General features: G+C 34.5%; 2 protein-coding genes and 2 long non-coding RNA genes across 8 annotated transcripts; 3 read left to right on the forward strand and 1 right to left on the reverse strand.

Annotated features, from left to right (window-relative positions):
* Nucleotides 1-2,500: 2,500 nt before the first annotated feature.
* On the forward strand, nucleotides 2,501-8,432 carry LOC108607332 (glutamate receptor ionotropic, kainate 1). 5 transcript variants are annotated; one of them, XM_017998003.2, is made up of 13 exons: nucleotides 2,501-2,604; nucleotides 2,665-2,829; nucleotides 2,895-3,134; nucleotides 3,184-3,350; nucleotides 3,426-3,662; nucleotides 3,729-3,875; nucleotides 3,977-4,180; nucleotides 5,209-5,412; nucleotides 5,825-5,929; nucleotides 6,537-6,992; nucleotides 7,051-7,252; nucleotides 7,698-7,928; nucleotides 7,992-8,432. In XM_017998003.2, the coding sequence occupies exons 1-13, from the start codon at nucleotides 2,529-2,531 to the stop codon at nucleotides 8,306-8,308; spliced, it is 2,751 nt and encodes a 916-aa protein (XP_017853492.1). In that variant the 5' UTR covers nucleotides 2,501-2,528; the 3' UTR covers nucleotides 8,309-8,432. The 5 variants fall into 5 exon arrangements, with proteins under 5 accessions (XP_017853492.1, XP_017853493.1, XP_017853494.1 ...); XM_017998004.2 differs by having other exon boundaries at nucleotides 7,740-7,928; XM_017998005.2 differs by having other exon boundaries at nucleotides 3,804-3,875.
* A 2,446-nt stretch (nucleotides 8,433-10,878) lies between these two features.
* Nucleotides 10,879-12,027, forward strand: LOC108607342. Its single transcript, XR_001915491.1, has 3 exons — nucleotides 10,879-10,962; nucleotides 11,025-11,097; nucleotides 11,173-12,027. It is a non-coding gene; the product is annotated as an uncharacterized LOC108607342 (long non-coding RNA).
* Nucleotides 12,028-12,368: 341 nt separating this feature from the next.
* On the reverse strand, nucleotides 12,369-14,226 carry LOC108607336 (bone morphogenetic protein 5). The gene is made up of 2 exons (XM_017998019.2): nucleotides 13,854-14,226; nucleotides 12,369-13,758 (listed from the first exon to the last, which is right to left on the reverse strand). Exons 1-2 carry the CDS (start codon nucleotides 14,028-14,030, stop codon nucleotides 12,454-12,456), a joined length of 1,482 nt encoding a protein of 493 aa, XP_017853508.1. The 5' UTR covers nucleotides 14,031-14,226; the 3' UTR covers nucleotides 12,369-12,453.
* A 4,265-nt stretch (nucleotides 14,227-18,491) lies between these two features.
* Nucleotides 18,492-19,890, forward strand: LOC108607358. Its single transcript, XR_001915498.2, has 3 exons — nucleotides 18,492-18,576; nucleotides 18,658-18,851; nucleotides 18,923-19,890. It is a non-coding gene; the product is annotated as an uncharacterized LOC108607358 (long non-coding RNA).
* The last annotated feature ends 543 nt before the right edge of the window (nucleotides 19,891-20,433 follow it).

The raw sequence follows: 20,433 nt of genomic DNA on the forward strand, positions 1-20,433 counted from the left end.
AAAGAAAATACACACTGGGACCCGCGGGCGTCCACGCATAGAGTACAACACTTTGAATTCTATGGTGAGAGACGATATGTATGTGCCTAGCAGTTTTAAAGAGGCGGTGCGAGCCAGCGACGCAAATAAATAAAAATCTTCAATGCAGAAGGAGATCGATAGCTTAAGAGACAACAAAACGTGGTCACTGGTCGAGTTACCAAAGGGCGAAGTGACGATAGGCTGCAAATGGGTGTATGCTGTAAAACGCGACAAATTTGGCAATGTCGAGCGCTTCAAATCACGACTGGTCGCAAAAGGTTGCGGGCAGCGCTACGGAGTTAATTATTTTGAAACATTCTCTCCCGTAGCAAGATATTCATCTTTAAGACTGGTGATAGCCATGGCAGTGGAGTACGGCATGTACATGCATCAGATGGACGTATCGGCGGCATACCTAAACAGCGAGCTTAATGAAAATGTCTTCATGCGGCAGCCTGAGGTATTTATTGATGAAAGTCAGCCCAATCGTGTGCTTAAGCTGCACAAATCACTATATGGGCTGAAGTAGAGTGGACGCGAGTGGAATGAAAAGCTTAATAGCGTTCTACTGGAAATGGGACTCATTCCTTGCACAAGTGAGCCCTGCGTATACACACTCCGAGATGGGAAGGAGTTCAGTATAATAGTAGTATATGTTGATGACCTTATACTGGCCAGTTCTAACAAAGATCAACTCATCAAGATCAAGTGGCTTATATCTGAGCAGTTTGACGTAGTAGACGGCAGCAACCTAAAACACTTTTTGGGAATAGAGATAGACCGCAACGGCGAAACTGGTGGCATATCAATTGGTCACACGCAGTATATACATGATTTATTGCATGAATACGGAATGGAGAACTGTAAGCCGAATACTATACCACTAGAAGCAAGCTTTCAGGTAAAGTGTGAAAACGCAGAATGCCAACAAGTGAACCAAATCAAATACCAGTCATTGATTGGCTCATTGATGTACTTGGCTGTAACGACTCGTCCTGATATATTGCACTCTGTATCTAAACTGGCACAAAGGAACGCGGATCCTCACCATGAACATGAGGCAGATGCAAAGCGCGTGTTGCGTTATTTAAAGGGTACGGCTGACCTGAGCATACACTACGAGCGTACTGGCAAACCAATATATTGTTACGTGGATACAGACTGGGCAGGTGATAGTAGCGATCGCAAATCATTTAGCGGATGGGCTTTCTTTGCTGCTGGTGCTGCATTTACTTGGGAGTCGAAGAAGCAAAGTATCGTCGCACTGAGCACTACAGAAGCGGAGTACGTGGCGCTCTCATCGGCAGCTAAGGAGGCTGCATATATCAAGAAGCTGATTGAAGAAATGGGGTTTGGCAAGACCTTAGCGATCGTGCTCTACAGCGACAACCAGAGCGCATAGTGCCTAGTTAAGAATGCTACATTTCATGCACGTAGTAAGCACATAGATATTAAATACCATCATGTAAGAGAAATGTTTAAAAACAACGTAATTAGCATAAAGTATGTTCCCACAGAAAGTATGATATCTGATGTACTAACTAAAAATTTGTGTAAAGTTAAGCATAATAAATGTATTGAATTGCTAGGCTTGTATTAACAATATACATATAAAAAAAAAATAAAAAAAAAATACATAGTACGTTGAGAAGGAGTGTTGGTATTATGTATAATTACAACGTATATGTAAATAATACATGTTCGATTGATTGAAGCAACTCATACAAGCTTTTAAATAGAACAGCAAGCTGTCTGCATACAGCTATGCAATTAGAATAGTTAGTCTCTAAACGAACTCCGTATAGATAAGCCGGCGCTTAAATTGAAATAAATATAATATGATCCTTTATCACTTAACGTTTGTACAACTAATTATTCACTGCATGAACCCCTTCGAGTACTCCGTGCTGATTACAACAAACTTTACTTTGTTATCAACACGTCCCTGTGATTTTATTACTAAAATATCTGTTTTAACTTTTTTAACTATTAATAATTAACACTAACCCAACCCTGATTGGGTTTTCCCTAATCCTTGCAACGAATGTTGGGTCTGTTTAACACTACCAATCTATAAGCTTATCAAATTTTAAAACAAAAACATAATTTTAAATACTTTTAAATTTAATTTTAAATATTTATTGTAATCTTTTTCTTTTATCGCCGACTGTTCATAGTTGACATAAAATCAATAAATAAATAAATGTCAAAGTGTATGAAAGAGATTACTGCGCCCAACTTTAATGCGCTCTTGTTTTCAACCAGGTGTATCTAGTTAAAGAACTTTAAGACAAGTCAGGAAAAGTATATTTGTTTTAAATAATGCGCCAGTTTTGCCAATACATTCCCATTTTAAAACTTGCAAGTTAAAAATAGAATAGGTGGATTGAAAGCTTGATTTGCATTTTACTTGTAAAACTGCTAGATCTAGCAATAAAAATGCTAAAATGGTAACACTGCAGTAGTGGGACCACTTTGTTTTGTGAAGGTTACAGATAGTAAATAAAATGATTATTGTTATACTAATTGTGCTTTGTCTAAAATTAATTGGCCAAATTGAATCGGTTCAAGAAATACGAGTAGGTAGGCGATTTAAAAATTTCTTTCTACAATAAATAATAAACTATAAGCATATTACGATAGGTGCGTTATTTCCTAAGCATTCTGGAAGCCATATAAGTTATCCCGAACTAGCTTTTCAATATGCAGTACATAAGTTAAATCAAGATAAAAGCCTTCTTACGGATGCAAGCCTTGTGCCCTATATTCAGTATATTGACAAGGACTCATTCAAAGCTGTTAGAAAAGGTATTTAATATATTATGGAAAGAAATTTTAGATATTTTCAATATACAAGTTCTATGGTATACCAGTTTGCAGTCTCGTTGAAGGCGGCGTTCAGGCTATATTTAGCCCAACTGATTCTCATTTGGCCACCCACATTAATTCAATATGCGATGACCTCGATATCCCAGATATAGGTGTAGGTCGTTCAAATCAAGATTTTTCAGTCAATATACACCCTTCACAAGAATATGTGAATCGCGCCTTCTTAGATGTTATTCACTACTTGAATTGGACTAGATTTGGAATTTTATATGAAAAGGATTATGGTAAGTAAAGTAAACATTTTTATCTTTGGTTACAAAAAGCTTTTTGCAGGCATTATTAAATTAAACAAAATTTCACGTTCGGCACAAGGAGAACTGCATATACGACAGGTAATCGGGTCATCATATTTCAACGTACTCAATGAGTTCAAATCCAAAGAAATTCATAATATTATAATTGACATAAACTCAGGCGGGATATCAAGATTATTAAAAAATGTGAGCAATTGCACCCAATATATTTTTAAGGCATTTATAAATTTTACTCTATATCGGATCAAAAACTTTTTATAGATTCTTCAGCAACAAATGAATGAGTACAAGTACCACTATTTGTTTACAAGCTTTGATTTGGAAATATTTGATTTAGAAGACTTTAAATACAATTTTGTTAATATAACTTCGTTTCGGCTGCTTGATATGGGTGACGTAGCCGTTAAGGAAATTTTAAAGGATATTGAATCATTTAATCGTTACGTATTACAAAAAAATAAACTGCCCTATAGTTCAAAGAAAGCCTTAACCATTGAGGTACAATTAGTACAATTATCTATTATATTGCATATACATTCGTAAATTTTTAAAAAATTTTTTTAGACACAGGCAGCATTAATGTTTGACTCAGTTTATATATTTGCAACCGGTCTGCAATCAATATATCCGTTCATTCAGCTAACGAACTTGACATGCGACGAAGATATGCCATGGAAAGGAGGTTTAAGCCTAATCAATTATATAAATGCGGTAAGTAACTGATCTGTTAAATATGCGCGGAATCAATTCTCCCTTGCTTTCAGCGGAATTCTACTAAACTACTATTAACATATATTTTTTTTGTATATTAGGTAGAGTGGAAAGGGTTAACAGGGCCTATCCAATTCAAAGAAGGACAAAGGGTGCAATTTAAACTTGATTTAATTAAACTAAAGCAACATTCCATTGTCAAAGTGGGAGAATGGACTCCCCATGATCGTCTGAATATTACCGATCCATCAATATTTTTTGATTCTGGAAGTATGAATGTTACCTTAGTAGTTATAACGATATTGGTAAGCGCACAACTATGATACGTCTTTACGTCATATCAGTCTATTGTTGTAGCTCTGCTGCAGGGCTGTGTAAGGCGCTCCCCTTCTAATCAATACAACATTTTTATGCACTTCGACATTTATATATAAAATGGAAAATGTTATCATAAATTTTTGGAAACATATGTATATACTAGGCACCATATTCTTTGTTACCAAGCCATGTCTGTCTGTCTGAGCAACAGCAATTCAGAGACTGTAAGAGCAGCACTAAAATTGGTATGAAGATTCTGATAATTCCCCACAAATTGAAAAAAAAAAAACATTTACGCCCACATAAACTTTAAGGCATCGATTAAATGGACCGACGCCAATGGAATGAATAATTAAACAAAATCAATATACAATTTTTTATAAGGACATAGTTGTTTAAGCTATGTCAAAAAGTTTATTTAAAAAAAAATGTCACTAAAATTTTTAAAAAATTAGCTTTTCATCATATTTCAAAAAACTTCTATGCATCCGGATCTACCTGGCCGAAGGATATCAAAAGTAAACATACTTACACTTCCCTCGACGATGCTTATATTCAAATGAATGAATGATGCCGCCCACAATAAACGATTAGTTTAATTTGAAGTATGCATCCGGTAAATTGACATATGATATGAGAAACCAAAACATTTGATATATTAATAATCAAAAATTTTAACAAGGGCGTGGGTTAAGTTGGACGTGATCAATCTGTTTCAATATACAATCCGTTAAAAATGTTGGCGTAAATTGTTATTTTGAAATTAGCTGGAGAGGGGGAACTTCTCAGGGATATAGAAGCAATTATATCCCGAATTTGGCACCGAAATTTAGCTTGTGATTTTGTTGGTTATACAAACAGATACACACACGGAAGGGCTGGCTAAGTTTGTCCCGCTGATTAAAATATATATATATTATAGATTCGGGGTTGCCTCCCTTCCCCTTACATTGATAACCTTTTCCATTTCTTATAAAAATGTCAAAGGTGTTGAGTTTTTATTACGAAATTTTAGGAGACACCATATGTAATGATGCACTACGAAAAAAATTATACCGGAAACGAACGTTTTTATGGTTTCTGTGTTGATATATTAGAGACAATATCGCATGAGGTTGGTTTTGATTATATATTAGACTTGGTACCAGACCGAAAATATGGAGCCAAAGATCCAGAAACTGGACAGTGGAACGGCATGGTTGCTCAACTTATGAAATACGTATGTATATATAATCCGTACTTATTAAAGTGTAAGTAAAGTTCAAGTCAGGCCCAGCTGATTTTAAAATACAATTTGATATTGTTAGCAAACTAACCATGAACGTTCATCAACATAGATAGTGCAACTAAAAATACGTTTACTTTTGTGATCGCCAACTCAGTGTTCTAACTTTAAATTTGTCAAAATATTTGTGTAGGCTGATGCAAGAACAATTCCTAGTTTTTTTTATATTTAATAATAATATATTCACAAAGTAACTAAAAGCTCTCAATGACAGCAGTTTTGAAATAAAATTCGTAGCCTAATCGTAGTCGGCTGCGCCAGACTTTACATTCCGAATTTTTTTATATTAATACTTTTGTTTTGTAAAGTTACAAATAATTATTTTGTATCAATTTAATTATTTCAGAAGGCAGATTTAGCCGTTGGGTCTATGACAATTACATATGCGAGAGAAAGTGTAATTGATTTCACCAAACCATTTATGAATTTGGGCATAAGTATTTTGTTTAAGGTAAGTAAATGTAAACATTTTTTGTGTAATTCAGGTATGTAGTAATATAAATAAAATACTTAAGCTATGTTTAGTTTTTTTAACGCGTATAATTCTTTTTATGGAAACCTAACATCATAAATTTCAATATTTTTGGTTTTGTGGTATTCAATTAGATATTTAGCAATAATAAGTAGCATACGTGTAGTTTTCTGGGGTCGCAGGTGTAATTTGTTTATGAAACAAAACGATCTTTATTTCTTACTAGCTTAGGATAACTATATTATGTAGCGTTTTAGTGAGTGGTTTTGGCCGATAACAACATGCGTTATTTTAATAAAATGATAATTACTCAACCAACTATAAATTCACTACCAAAATTCGACGTTTATTAACGACGTTGAATAAACAATATATCGAAAGTCATATTGGGAACAGAGCGGGCAACTTTACAATGTTACATTAGAATTGGCAAAAGGAACTTAGTAAAACCGTATATTACCATTAATAAATTATACCTACGATTTCACGTAGGATTCCAAAATTAGCATATGTAACACCATAATCACTGAACCCATGGTGTAATAGACTTAAAATTATAATCTATTTAAATTTTTATATTTTTTAGGTCCCTACTTCAGAGCCAACTAGATTATTCTCATTTATGAATCCACTTGCTATTGAAATATGGATATATGTTTTGGCTGCTTATTTCCTAGTGTCCTTAAGCATATATATGGTAGCAAAATTATCTCCGAATGAGTGGCGTTCTATACATCCATGCAATATAGATTACATCACAATACGTAATCAGTTTTCAATCTCTGACAGCTTTTGGTTTACTATTGGAACACTAATGCAACAAGGATCAAATACTTATCCCAAAGCTTTTTCTACACGCATTATTAGTAGTATCTGGGGATTTTTTTCATTGATCATTGTAGCTTCATATACAGCCAATTTAGCTGCATTTTTAACGGTTGAACGTATGATTAATCCAATTGAAAATGCGGAAGATTTGGCAAGCCAAACAGAAATATCATACGGTACACTGGATAGTGGATCGACAATGACATTTTTTCGAGTAAGTTGGAAATCTATATAAAACTTAAGTTCAGATACATTTCGTAGATTTTCACTAGGATTCGATGATTGAAACCTACAAGAAAATGTGGAGAAGCATGGATAATAAAAAACCTTTGGCATTCACATCAACCTATGAGGATGGTATACGACGGGTTAATCAAGGAAACTATGCTTTCCTTATGGAATCTACAATGCTCGATTATATTGTGCAGAGGGATTGCAATTTAACACAAATCGGGGGCTTATTGGATACAAAGGGTATTAGAACATAAAAACATTTTTATTTATTTTTAGTCCGACAGAGATTTTGTGGTGCTGGAACTAGGGCTAATTTTAAGTTTATTCGATACCCTGATTCTTAAACCATTTTATTAAATTTTAGAAAGAAAGCTGAATGTTTTTTATTAACTATATAAAATAAGCACTCATATTAATATGTCCAGCTGAATCCGAATCTGAAGCCAGAACAAAATTATTTAAAATATTGACAACTTACCGATAAATTTGGTCTTCAACAATTGATGCCACTCAAAATGAAATACTTATAGAGCTGCTTATATGTACCTATATCCAATTCACTGGACAATTTGATTAAGTGATAAACTAATTTTTCAAAAAACCTTGCACATAAAATATCTTGCATTAAAATAATAGTATAGTTCCTAGAATCAGGGTTTCTAATGTACTTATAATTTAGTTCCAGCGGCCCCAAAAAAATTTCTTCTTAGCGACCTTTTTTTTCTAGGATATGGCATTGCGACTCCTAAAGGTTCTCCGTGGCGAGATAAAATATCTTTGGCTATATTAGAACTTCAAGAGAAAGGAGATATTCAAATACTATATGACAAATGGTGGAAGAACATTGATGAGACCTGTACACGAAGAAGCAGTAAAAAACTCTCTAAGGCAAATGCATTAGGGCTTGAAAACATAGGTAAAGCGAATTCCACTCGATAACCTACATTTTATACTAACGTTTTATATAACTGTTATGCAGGTGGGATATTTGTTGTTCTTATTGCTGGTATTCTAGTCGCCTTTGTTGTGGCGTTCTTTGAATTTTGGATTCATTTCCGGCAGCAAGCAAAGTTAGTGCATTTCAATAAAGCTCATCATGAACATCAGCAGCCAGAGTTTGATCCTAATTTTGAGGACAAAATTGGCGGTCATTGCTCTTATAAGTCACCGCCTCGTTCCCTTAGATCTGAGATGATTGAAGAGATGCGCTTCGCACTGTGCTGCACCAACGGTCGCCAGAGACCTGAGTTACAAAGTTGTGATAGCTGCAGCTTAAACGAACAGGTGAAAATGTAATGCTCTGTGCACTTCAATTTAGCTAAATGAAGAAGTTTGTTCTGTAAGCTATTAGGCATGAAAATACATTTCCCACTTCAAAAAACTAGAATATAATAATAAAAACCCATATTAAATAATTCATAATTATAACTTTGTTTTATAATTCATGTCAAGTTTAATAGCGCCCTAAGTTGTGTTTATTGCTACAATAGCAGCATACTTTTGAGCATAATTTGTAAACGATTGTTATCGGTAATACTAAAATAATTATTATAGGTAATATTATTATATTACCTAGGGTGCCACAGTACTTCAAAACAACCTCAAAATCAGCTTCAAGTTGAGTTCAGCCGACACAGATTGCACTTGTGCAATAAGTACATTTAAGACATTTTTTATGAATGGTACTAACATTTGCCGTTGAAACTTAATATTGCATTCCATAAAATCTCTTTAAGTGCTATGCCTCCTACGCTGTGGTTAAAGAGATTTCAGATTTACGTTTCTCAATATTTCTGTGGCATACCTGTATATAATTAATAAGAATAATAAAATAATACAAAAACAAAAATTTAAATAGACTTATGTAAATTTTTCCATATTATTCCTTCAAACATATACTATTTTATTAACTAAATTGATCTATTAGTGGTGGGTAAACAATTGAACAACTACGTGGTTCTTTTTGTTCGTTCGTTTTTGTGCATCGTTTGTCCATTAACTCAGAATCTGTAATTTTTCGGGGCTGACACACATTTTCAAATCAACCTCAAATCATATACGAGATGATTTTGGGTGATATGATTTCAAAATCTCCATCACTTCGGTCAGAAATTCAACAGAGATGTCAATATTCAGAAGCAAAAAATACATTTTTGTTTGAATACGAGTTTAATCAGACTAAATACACCGAAAATGAAATGTCTGTAAGTTCTTTGACACGAACGGTTTTGTTAAGGAGATTTCAAAATCTACTTGAGTCAGAATATATATATATATATATATACCGAGATTTCTGTGGCACTCTGATACTGCATTTTGTTGCTCTTACAATACATAAACATTTAAAGTGACGTAATGACAAGAAAGATATATTTGTGTAATAATTGATGTTGTATAGCTAAAAATAAATTAGGTGATGAATAGTCAAACAGTCAAATAGTCTGGAATATGGCTCTTGTGCTTGGTCTCCACAATACAGAATAGTATTGAATCTGTTCAAAAAATTCGTTATTTGCCTTTCGAGGCTTTAACAAGGTTCCAGAAGTTGATATACCATCTTATACTAATCGACTACTTTTAATTAATCTCCCATCGGATTATGTTAGCTGTCATGTTTATGATTAAATTAGTTTAAAGAGAAATTGACTCGTCATATTTGTTGTTTTGTTTATTGTTTTCTGAGCACACTCGAAATTTTGTTCCTTAACGTTTGCATAATTAATTATTCTCAGATTATCAACACAGAGGCCTCTGATCTTACTATTAAACGATTTATTTTAACTTTTTTAACTATTAATAATTAACACTAACCCAGACCTGATTGGGTTTTCCCCAATCCTTGCATCGATTATTGAGTCTGCTTAACACTCCCTATCTATAAGCTTATCAAATTCAAAAACAAACACTTCATTTTTAAATTATTTTAAATTTAACTTTAACTATTTTTGTAATAATTTTCTTTTATCGTCGACAAAGTTGACATTAAATAAATAATCATAAATAAAGATAAAAGTTTCTCGGCAATTAATTCTGAAATGTGGTAGCTGGTACCAGCTGATTTAGAGCTAATTTGTTTTCCTCAAAATTATTAAAAGGATTCATCCGTAGCACAGCAGAATGAAATTGAAGGCTTAAGAAATTTAAGGTTTTTTTTTTAAACAGAGTGTGTGAAACGCTTCTATTTTTTACATTTATATTATATAAATTGTACTGATAGGTAGCTTATGACTGATTATAGTGGCTAGCAGTGATTTAAACAAATCTGCCAGGTAAATTCTTAACAATGCATATTGATGCATCTAATTTGTATTTACATATATAAATTACAATGATTGATAGATTAAACCTGGTGCAAAAACAAACAAAGCTCCTTAATGCAAGTGCTGCTTTAGACAATGAGGCAGCCATGCGGAGATGTGTTTAGCAATCCTTTTTTGGAAGCAGATCTACACAAGGCCGCCCTTCTGGGGCAGAACGATGCACATTTGCAAGCTGTAAATACGTGCACGACTTGGAGCTATCCGTGTAAGATGGCAACGGAGTAAAACTTAAGAATGCGCCTGCTAAGTGAGAAAAAAACGATTGTCAACAAAAAAAAGTCATGAAACTTATGTGCCAGCATTTCCGCAGCAATCAGCTGCCTGTACCGATGCCATAACTGTTTCTTTAAGACATTCAATTGCTGCAACCCGTCATCTGCATAAAAATATAAATATTTTTAAGTTAGTCGTCATATGATTCTTAAATTACCAAAAAGGCTATTACTTATATAATTTCTGTACAAGCATCACTAGTTCAGTTCGGCTGAGGTAAAATGCTCCAGCTTAATGTTGTTCATAATATCGATAGTGCTATCGATAGTTCTCCGCCCTGCCAACAGTCCTGGTGATTACTACTACAAGATTTCAACAATTTGGATTTGTATAGAAATTTTTCGTAATACTAAATAGGTAAATCATGTTATTTAATTATTCATTTAACTAAACCAATGATTGTTTCCTTCTTTGTATAGCTGTAATCTGCATGAAATGGTTGCATACATATTATATGTACATATATATGTACATACAGTAGCTCGGCTCTTCGTATGCAGTGCTTATATTTATGTGTTGTTTATTTCATGCATTTTTTTTTTATAATACCCACATATTTATTCACAGATCCGTCCGACATGCCTCAGGAACAATGTATTCTTAGCTACTTTGCAAACTTAAATCCTTTGGCCGAACAGATAGCTCAAGATATAGCTGAAGTGACTGCGGCCTATGACCGTATTTGGAGTACCCTAACTACTGCAGAACGCGACGCTATTGTCGATGACTCAATCATAAAGCCTGAAATATCAATATGGTATTACAAAAAATCTGAAAATATAAATTGTTCTCCTGTTGAACATGCATTAATTGTTAAAAGCAACCGGAAAGTAACGAATAATTTCAACCAAAATACCATTTATGCCTTTAACGGGAAGAGCCTACAAACATACATACATCAAAACACTTCACTGAAAGTTCTACATGATGAGAATATTGGGACCTACCGTGACGAACATTCATTTCCCTTTAGCTTCAAAACAAAATCACAAATAAATATTTCGGGGGCTTTCAATAATACTCCAATCTTAGGATCGCCTTTAGACGTTGCCAGTAAAGTCCTTCGTGTCGGCCAACAAAATGCTTCTAATAACCCAGCTCAAAATCAAAATTTATCCAAGCCTATTGCTTTATGTTCAAGTAAATTTGTATGTAATAATGTAATTAATTTATCTGCTAAAGAGAGTTTTGGATCAAAAATTACTTTATTGACCATATCAACAGAGTCTAGCTTTCATGATAATGAATCTAGAGACCAGATTAGTGAGAACTGTAAGTTACTACCTAAGGATGTTCAAATACCTAAAGGATTCGACTTCTTAAGTAATTGGTAGCAACTCTTAAACTAATTTTTACAATGACTGAAATCATATTTTAGAATATGCCAAATTAATTAATACCAAAAACGAAAATATTATTAAGGCTGAACAATAATTATTTTAATAAATGTTCACTTTATTTCTCAACTTTATTGGTAAGATTTCAAATACTTAAATATATATCAGAAAACATTTTGCCTGTAGTATATTCTACTTATTATTTTTTTTTTGCTTAGTTCAAAAGAAATTTTTTCATCAAATTTTTTAAAATATTCAAATATATCCATATATTTTTTAAGTCCCTATCTATTACAGCATCAAAAAATAATACTATATACACATATGTATATATATATATATATATTTATTTAACTTGGACGCGAACAAATAATAAAAGTAAAATTCTGCTTTTTACCTCATGAGCATACAAAATATAGAAATAATTATTAGTGCTGTAACAGTTATTGCATGTATTTTTTATTGTAGAGTATTAGCTAGATTACACTTAATGATTGACTGAGATAGACATTCATGAGCAAGCACATTCCAAAATTTGCATATCGCTCCATGTTGAAATTTTGAGCTTATCGCTATGATCTTCGTCTACATGTAATATTTCTAGTTCAGAAAGTTTCGACGGTGCGCAGCAAGGTCGTGGAACACTGTTGTGGTCTTGCTGCCATATTAAGCTCTGCAGAAGAGCATGATGGTGCGCTGGGTTGTGCCTCGGAGGGCATCGACCCCTGCAGAAACCAGCGTCGAATATTTTTGGTTGTATTATAAACTCGAATCCCTTAATATCCTTGAAAACTACGTCAAGTTCATGTCTGCAGCAACGTTGATGGTCTTTAAAGCAACTATTTCTCCATTTTCTTACTTTCTTCATATGACCGTAATTTGAACGATGATAGATATAATTGTTGCTTTTATTATTATTTTGATGATACAAGCTATTCAATTGTCCAATGATATTAAGAACAGGCGTCAGGTGAAATCCATCTTTGTCATCGCTCTGGTTACTATGACCGTTAGATGATGAAAAGTCATTCAGAATGCGAGCTCCAATTCTCCTGCACTTATCACATTGTATCTCAATGCCTAGATTTTCTTGGGTTTTGTTTAACCAGCTACGGACTGTATCTGTAACATCAAATTCCAGCCACTGACTTCGGGTGTCTTCGATTGTTCTATCATATTCTGAAGTCTCAAATTTAATTGTTTTGGAATCAACTAGTTGACGCTTGGTCATTGGTAAAAGCTGATAAAGCTTAATATTTAACATTTGACTTCGACCGCGATCACGGTTCCGATTACGATAATAGTTTCTATCCTTTTGTTGAATTGAGAACTTTTGTACCTGGTCTCCGTTACAGTTAAATTTCTTTCTAGTTAAGTGATTAATTTTTCGGCTATTTTTTTCTGTTCCAGATCCGAATTTGGTTATATCTGTATGCAACCGTGTCTTACGATAATTAAGCGATGCCAAGGACGGACTGTACACCATCATTAGCCTTACATTCGCTTCATCTATATTCTCATAGTGTATGGGGGCATCACTGGAATTGAGAGGGAAATGCAAAAGAATATTCGTTTTATCATTGTTGTATGAGTTTTTTTTTGATTGATTTGTGTGTTCTTTTTTGTTCGATGCACGTTTATTGCGCCAACGTTTCTGAGATATGTCTTTAAAGCTACTTGTTGCGACGCTAAACATTTGTAGACTTGCAGAAGAGAGGCCGAGGGAATCGTTCAGGTATAAGGTGTTCCCACTTTTTTTAAGACGATCCAAATATTCTATATATTTAGTGGCATATTCTAATTGACTTATGTTTGCCTTTAATAAGAAATAAAAAATACATATTCGGTCAAAAATGAGAATAAATAATAAGGAAGTATAATTTTTAATAATAATTGAACACACGTTCCTACCTTCTTCATGTCAGGCAGCTTCTTTAGTCCGAGTCCGTCCATAATTAGCTTTTGAAGTTTTTTCTTATTAACAAATTTTTTGTGTGAATTTGGATATAAATCGTTATTATCGAATGTGCCTTGTTTAATTTTGGAGTTAGGTTCATGTATGCTTGGTGAATTTTTGGTAATATTCATAAATCGTTTCACACGAATCGGAATTGATTCTAGAACCGCCAAACCTCCACCAACATAGTCTGATTTATAGTTTGTACTTGACTTATTGTTCAAAACACTTAGACTTAAATAATTATTAGATTGACTTAGAATTATCAGACTATATTTGTTTGAACTATGAACTTTTTTATTATTAAAATCATTGGTTTGGTTAATATCCATAGATGGTTTCCTATTTAGTATTGTAACATTGCTTTTTTTATTTTGGTTAATAAAGATCTTTTTGATATTTATATTTTGAATTAAGTAATTACTTTTTGAATAATAATCTTCATTTTGAACAAGATTATTTTGGTAATTTTTTAGATCTTGTCGATGACTGTTTAATTGGCTTGTGTTTACATTTATAAACGACAATGGAAGATCTTGTCCACTCGCTTGTTGGATCAATGTGGTGTAGGGTATTAGAAAAGAGCACATAAATATACTTGCTAGGCATAATTGCGTTATTTTGTAAGACAAATATTTGAACAATGATATCGTAATAGCATATGTTTTGCGCTTGTGCAATTTTTTGTAAATGGGCATTAGGTTGTTACTACAAGTATCGATAATGTTTATATGAGGAATACTTGGAAGCTTCCATGACAAATGCTTAAAATTTTTCTTATTGAAATAATTTGTGGTGATATATTTAGTGAATGTATTAAGCGCATCTTCAGTAGTCACAAATTGTAATTCATTTTTTATGTTGACAATAAATTGTATTCCTATTTGAATCTTAGCCCATCTAAAAATATTTTGGAATGTTGGATCAAAAGGTACTGCCTCACTACGAATTTTCATTTTCATAGCACATGGCCTCAACCCGCGTATTAAATAAAAAAGAGATGAATCATCGTTGGGAGGTGAGTATGTGTCATCTCAGTTATTGTTTATGTTACACTCATAGATTAAATTTCAACCATTCCATTATTGAGTTGTTTGATTTGTCCCATATTTGTAGTTATCCAAAATATATTTAATTCTAGTTAATTTTTCTTAAAAGTTTCACAGCTTATAAAAAATTGTTTGCTTGTGTTTTTTTAGATCAATCTGATCTGCGAATACATCGAATTTTTTTTCTTATTCGTGTCTTTAGCGAGAGTAGCAGGGGAAACCTGCTTGGTCAGCAATTCGTGTTCGACTGAAATTCCCGAGAGCAAATGCGTATTCAGCAGCAACCACAAAATAAACAGGCTCTCATACTTATAATGATGTAAACCCACGCAAGCTAAAGTGTGTATACAAGTATACTCTTTGCCTACATACAATATGCCAGAAAATATTGAATTTATCTATAAAGTTGCAATTTTTTATATTTTCTAAGCTAGTAGGCATCTTTCAAGTATACACAAACATATGGGAAATCGGAAATTATTCATACGCAGTGAGTCTGACATTCCCTATTTATGTGAGAAGTACTATACGATGATTTTAAATTATACCCTACAAAGAAATTTATGAGGCATTTGCATCATCACTTCAACGCAGTCTTATTAAAAATGGGTATTCATGTATGTATGTACATATGTGAATGTATATGTGAACACATACATACATGCATTCTATGTATTTATATAACATGTCTATTTTAACGTCGAAACGCTTTGTATATCATTGAATGCGTTTTCATCTCCATTGATAAAAAGAGTTTTATTCACAGAAGAGTATATGTACATATGTATGTACGTTGTACATACTGTGGATACTGTATAATCTCTTTTTAGTGGGGTATACACACATACATATGTTAATACAATAATACATACATACATACAAACACATACCACATACATAAATGCATATGTACATAATGGTGAAATATCCAGGACGTAGTAAGAATTATTTTATTTTTTAAAGCATTACGTAACTATATATATATAAATATAATATTTCTACAAATGTGCAACAATCTGCTATGTACTATGAAAAATGTAACATTTTTATACACTTTGACATTTTTGTAAAAAATGGAAAAAGGTATTATGAGTTGCTCAAATGCTATGTCCACAGGGAGAAGGAGTCTGCAGACCCATAACCAGTATATATATTCTTGTATCCGCTCGACGAGCTGACAAGTCGATATATAAGCCATGTCCGTCTTAGAGTGCGTGTTGCCAGCAACTAAGTAGAGCTCGTAAGCAACCAAATTTCGGTAATGTAGGTGCTCCATATCCCAGTGACACACTCTTTTATTTATTTTTTTATTTCCTCCCCCCTCCCCCGCAAATCGAAAAAACGGTATATAAGGCATCTGAAAATATTTAAAAATGTGAAATAAATCGCAAAATTGCCTAGTCATGTGACCGATTGTGAAAATTTCTAAGCGATCGGATCAATAAACTTAGGAATATCACATTTCCATTTTAATATAGAAAAACGACTGTGACGCGTTAGCTGTGTGTTATGTGGTTGTGAGTGCATGCGTGTGTGTTGGTTGCCGATACGCCCTATCAAAGTGTATTAAATGTTGGCGCCACAAGTCAGGTTGTGGGTATGTACGCAGCGAACACAACTCGAGGCTCTGAACAACATCACTAAGCATTACTTATAGCAACCCAGAGAACGGCAAGTCACACGCCACCCATAAAAAATAACATGTACTAACACTTGACATCCCGTTACTACACAACTAAAATAGCGGCTGCAGCACTTGTCTTATTGCGCGGCTATTTTGGACAGCCTACAAAATTTTGTGAGGACTGTCAAGCAGACCATCCGTCGAACGTACGCAAAAAAAAAATCCATAATTTTGTGCGCTCTTTTTTGCCTTCTGTTCCTAGTGCAAATCGCTACCTGCTGTCTCGTCGGCGCTGCTACCAGTGCGAGACAGCAAGCGAGAATATTTCTCACTTATGCTTTTGACAGCCGCCGATCGTATTGTGCGGCGCACAATTTTCCCTTTTGCCTGTTCTCTGGGTCTGATGACATGCCTCTATCTTTGCATACGCGTATTCGCGTGCCTCATGCTTGTGGATGTGCTAGTCGATATCGCCAGTCCGTCTGTCCCTGATAGGTGCGTGTTTCTCACAGCAACTAAAGAAGCTAGAGCAAACCAAATTGCGTATGTTGTGCCTCCTAATACAGGACACCGCTTTAATTTATTTTTTCATTTCTCCCCCCCTCTCCCGAAATCGAAAAAAACGATAATAACGGCAGTCAAATACTTTAAAAAATCTGAAATAAATCCCACAAAATTGCCTAGTCATGTTTTTTGACACCGATGTGCAAATTTAGCCGAATCGGATAAATGACTTAGAATTATTTACCATTTTCAATATAGACACGCGGGAGTGCACGTGCGCGCCCAACAAACGACGCTGCCCGACGTAGCGGCGGCGTCGCCTGACGCTACAGCGACCAACTGTGAACGCGTCGCTGTTTTGTGTGTAATGTTTCATGATGCATACCGTGTGTTTGCTGCGGCCCCTAAGTCAACAGTGTATTTAAAAGTTCGGCGTCCACCTTAATTTCCACATTTTTTTTTTGCGTACAAAATGTAGCTGTCCAAACAAATTACCGCGGCAAAATGCATAGCTGGCTGCAGCCGCGATTTCAGTTGTGTGTATGGATGTCAACATGTTAGTAACATGTTATTTTTTTGGGTGGGTGTACCCTTGCCGTTCTCTGAAGCACACAGCAGCTTGCGTGTTAAAGCTCGATTTCGCTGGTTTAGTGAGCACCGACGCATGCATGCAGCTTCGACATCAGCAAATCGATCTCCACTATCTATATGGAAATTTAAAATGTGAATATTTCCGAAGTTTATTATCCAATCGATCAGTCGGACAAGCATTATAAGCTGTTATTTCTATCTCTCTCACCCTTTCACGCTTTGCCTATGATGAAATAAAGCAACAACAAAGCACTAATGAAACAACAACAAAAAAGACACTTTGTGCTTGAACGCAAATCGCTTTGCTCAGTTGCCGAGGCTCAGTTAAGGAGCGCCGAGCAAAAATATCCCATTCAAACTGTTGTCGCAAGAGCGCTTCGTGTGTTCTCTCACCGATCAGCATAAAACAGAAAACACGAGAGAAACAAGTTAGAAGTGTTCTGTTCAGAGAGTGAGCGAGTCTGTACAATATTTTCCTGTAATTTCAGTGAGCAGACAGCTTGTAAAATTTTGGTTGAGCATATTTTGGGAGCTCTGCTAAAAACACAACGCGTCCACCATGGTCAGTACTGCCACCATGCGAAATGTGGATAGAACCAGAGAACCGCAATTGGGCACTTTTAAGCACAAGGGGCACACACAACAAAAAATCAAGTGGAGACCATACGCGCACCAATGACAACTCGGGAAAAAATACGCAACACCGACACAACAACAAAATTGCTTTGCGGCACCAGCAGCGCACAAACACCTCAGCAGAGATCCGAGAAAAGTCCTTGTTTACCCACCAACGAAGCTAAGCCAAAGAAATTCCGCGAGTTCGATCGGCTAGCATATAAGAAAAGCGAGAAACAATATCGCTTGCTATCTCGCTCTTCTGCATTGGCAGCGACGGCGACGCGACAGCAGGTAGCGAAACAGCATAGCATATTCGTGTCCAATGTGGTATAGTATAGTATACTAATTTACTTGGCTTTGCCTTCTATTTAGCCACCCCTCACCATCTCGGCTAGTAAGCGCTTAGTCTATTTTACCGGGCTCTGAAGTTGCCACCTGCAAGCGACAAACACATCTTGCCGTTCTTTAATTTTCGGCTGCCTAACCCGTATGTATCATATTTGCACAGAAGGCACAATGCAGGCGTTGATCAACAGCAGTTAGGAATAAGCAAAAGCAGTATAATGGTGAGTGGTGATAATCAAGATTGCCCCATATCTTTAGAAAAAAAAGTAATCTAACTGATTTAAGTTTTCAGACATGAGCACCAGAGATATTTCTGAGGTGAGACCTTTTTCGCTCAACCAAATCACTATGTAGCTACAGCATTCATACGAGGTGTCACTGCTGGAACAATAATTATGAGGCGCTCTAGGCAAACATACCATAAAATAATACCAGGGAAAGCCACCCGCCATTAAGGTTTCAGGAACTGGTGCTTATTCTGGTACAGGAAACGGTATGGGTTGAGACCTGTGTGATTTGTCTGGTTGTCAGGAACTGGCAGAGAAAATAGCTTATAGTGGGTTGTGGCTTCAATATACTCATCATGAGCTTGAAAATAAAATCTAGAGTGCGCTCGCTGGCTGAGATTCATCAATCGGGTGGATGGGTCGGCGCAGCCAACTTCTTGATACACTTTGGCTATGGCATCGCAGATTTTCGATCATTTCAAAATAATAAATAAAATAAGTTCGTGTTTCTTATACAGATAGATGGACATGGCAATATCGACTCAGCTTGTCTTGCCGATTGAGAAAACATATAAAAATAATAACTCCTTCCTCCTGTTTTATTTGTGCATCCGTTCAATTTCATTATACCATGAATGATTTTCCATTATTTAAAAAAATATCAAAGTGTAAGTGTGTCGCGATAAGGTAATAATATTGTCTAACGGTATTATCGTAGGTATTTCGTCTTGCTGCTTGAGAATAAACAAAATGACTGAAAATACCGGAAAATATGCGGTAAAAATAAGGACGTGCCTGAGTCATTCAATTGTTTTGCATGCATTATGATTTTTTTTTAAATATTTTACTATGATCAACGTTGTTTTGCACAACTTATTGTGTAAGAATGGAGTTAATATTTAAAAACAAAACGCTCTTACTATCCGAGAACAGGATAATCATTTATTCATAACTTTTACCAAAGATCTAAAAAAATAACTCTATATTTCATTCACAATAAAAACGCCGCCTTATAAGTTATAACGTAATTCAAGTTTTTAAAAGGATTATTGTATATGTAAAAACTTCCATAATTAAAAATAAAAATTTATATAATTTAAATAATTCATTAAAATTACATAAGGACATTAAATATAGTATAGTATTTATTATTGATTGCACCTCGTTAAAACAGTTATGTTGATGTTTTCACTAATTTTTTTAATTATATATTTTATTATATGTATGGCGATTAGTACTTTGTATATATTATATTGTATTCACTTAATACCTGCGAGATACAAATTTACTTTTAATTCAATACGTCGTTATTTATAAAATAGTTACATTTTTGTAGTATGTTTTTGACAGTATACAGTACACATACTTTTGTTACTTAAGTCTTCGGCAAGCCGAATGTGGTGCGCGTAATAAGTATTTTTGTAGTTTTTTATTAAGTCAAGCTCAAATAATCGATCATTAAAAATTTTACACATTGGAAGTACGAACAGCTCCCACGTCACACATATCAAGTGATATGTTAGTACGTGCTATTTCTTTTATAATATACACAATACGTATGTTGAATATAGTTAAT

This window comes from Drosophila busckii, chromosome 4 (genome assembly GCF_011750605.1).
Source record: "Drosophila busckii strain San Diego stock center, stock number 13000-0081.31 chromosome 4, ASM1175060v1, whole genome shotgun sequence".
Taxonomy (NCBI): domain Eukaryota; kingdom Metazoa; phylum Arthropoda; class Insecta; order Diptera; family Drosophilidae; genus Drosophila; species Drosophila busckii.

Bases quoted from the DNA above. Each gene is read 5' to 3' on its own strand.
- LOC108607332 (XM_017998003.2), top strand. From the start codon at position 2,529: ATGATTATTGTTATACTAATTGTGCTTTGTCTAAAATTAATTGGCCAA. The intron at 2,605-2,664 runs GTAGGCGATTTA...ATATTACGATAG, and splicing joins GGTTCAAGAAATACGAGTAG to GTGCGTTATTTCCTAAGCAT. The intron at 5,930-6,536 runs GTAAGTAAATGT...TATATTTTTTAG, and splicing joins GCATAAGTATTTTGTTTAAG to GTCCCTACTTCAGAGCCAAC.
- LOC108607336 (XM_017998019.2), bottom strand. From the start codon at position 14,030: ATGAATATTACCAAAAATTCACCAAGCATACATGAACCTAACTCCAAA. The intron at 13,759-13,853 runs GTAGGAACGTGT...TTCTTATTAAAG, and splicing joins AGCTGCCTGACATGAAGAAG to GCAAACATAAGTCAATTAGA.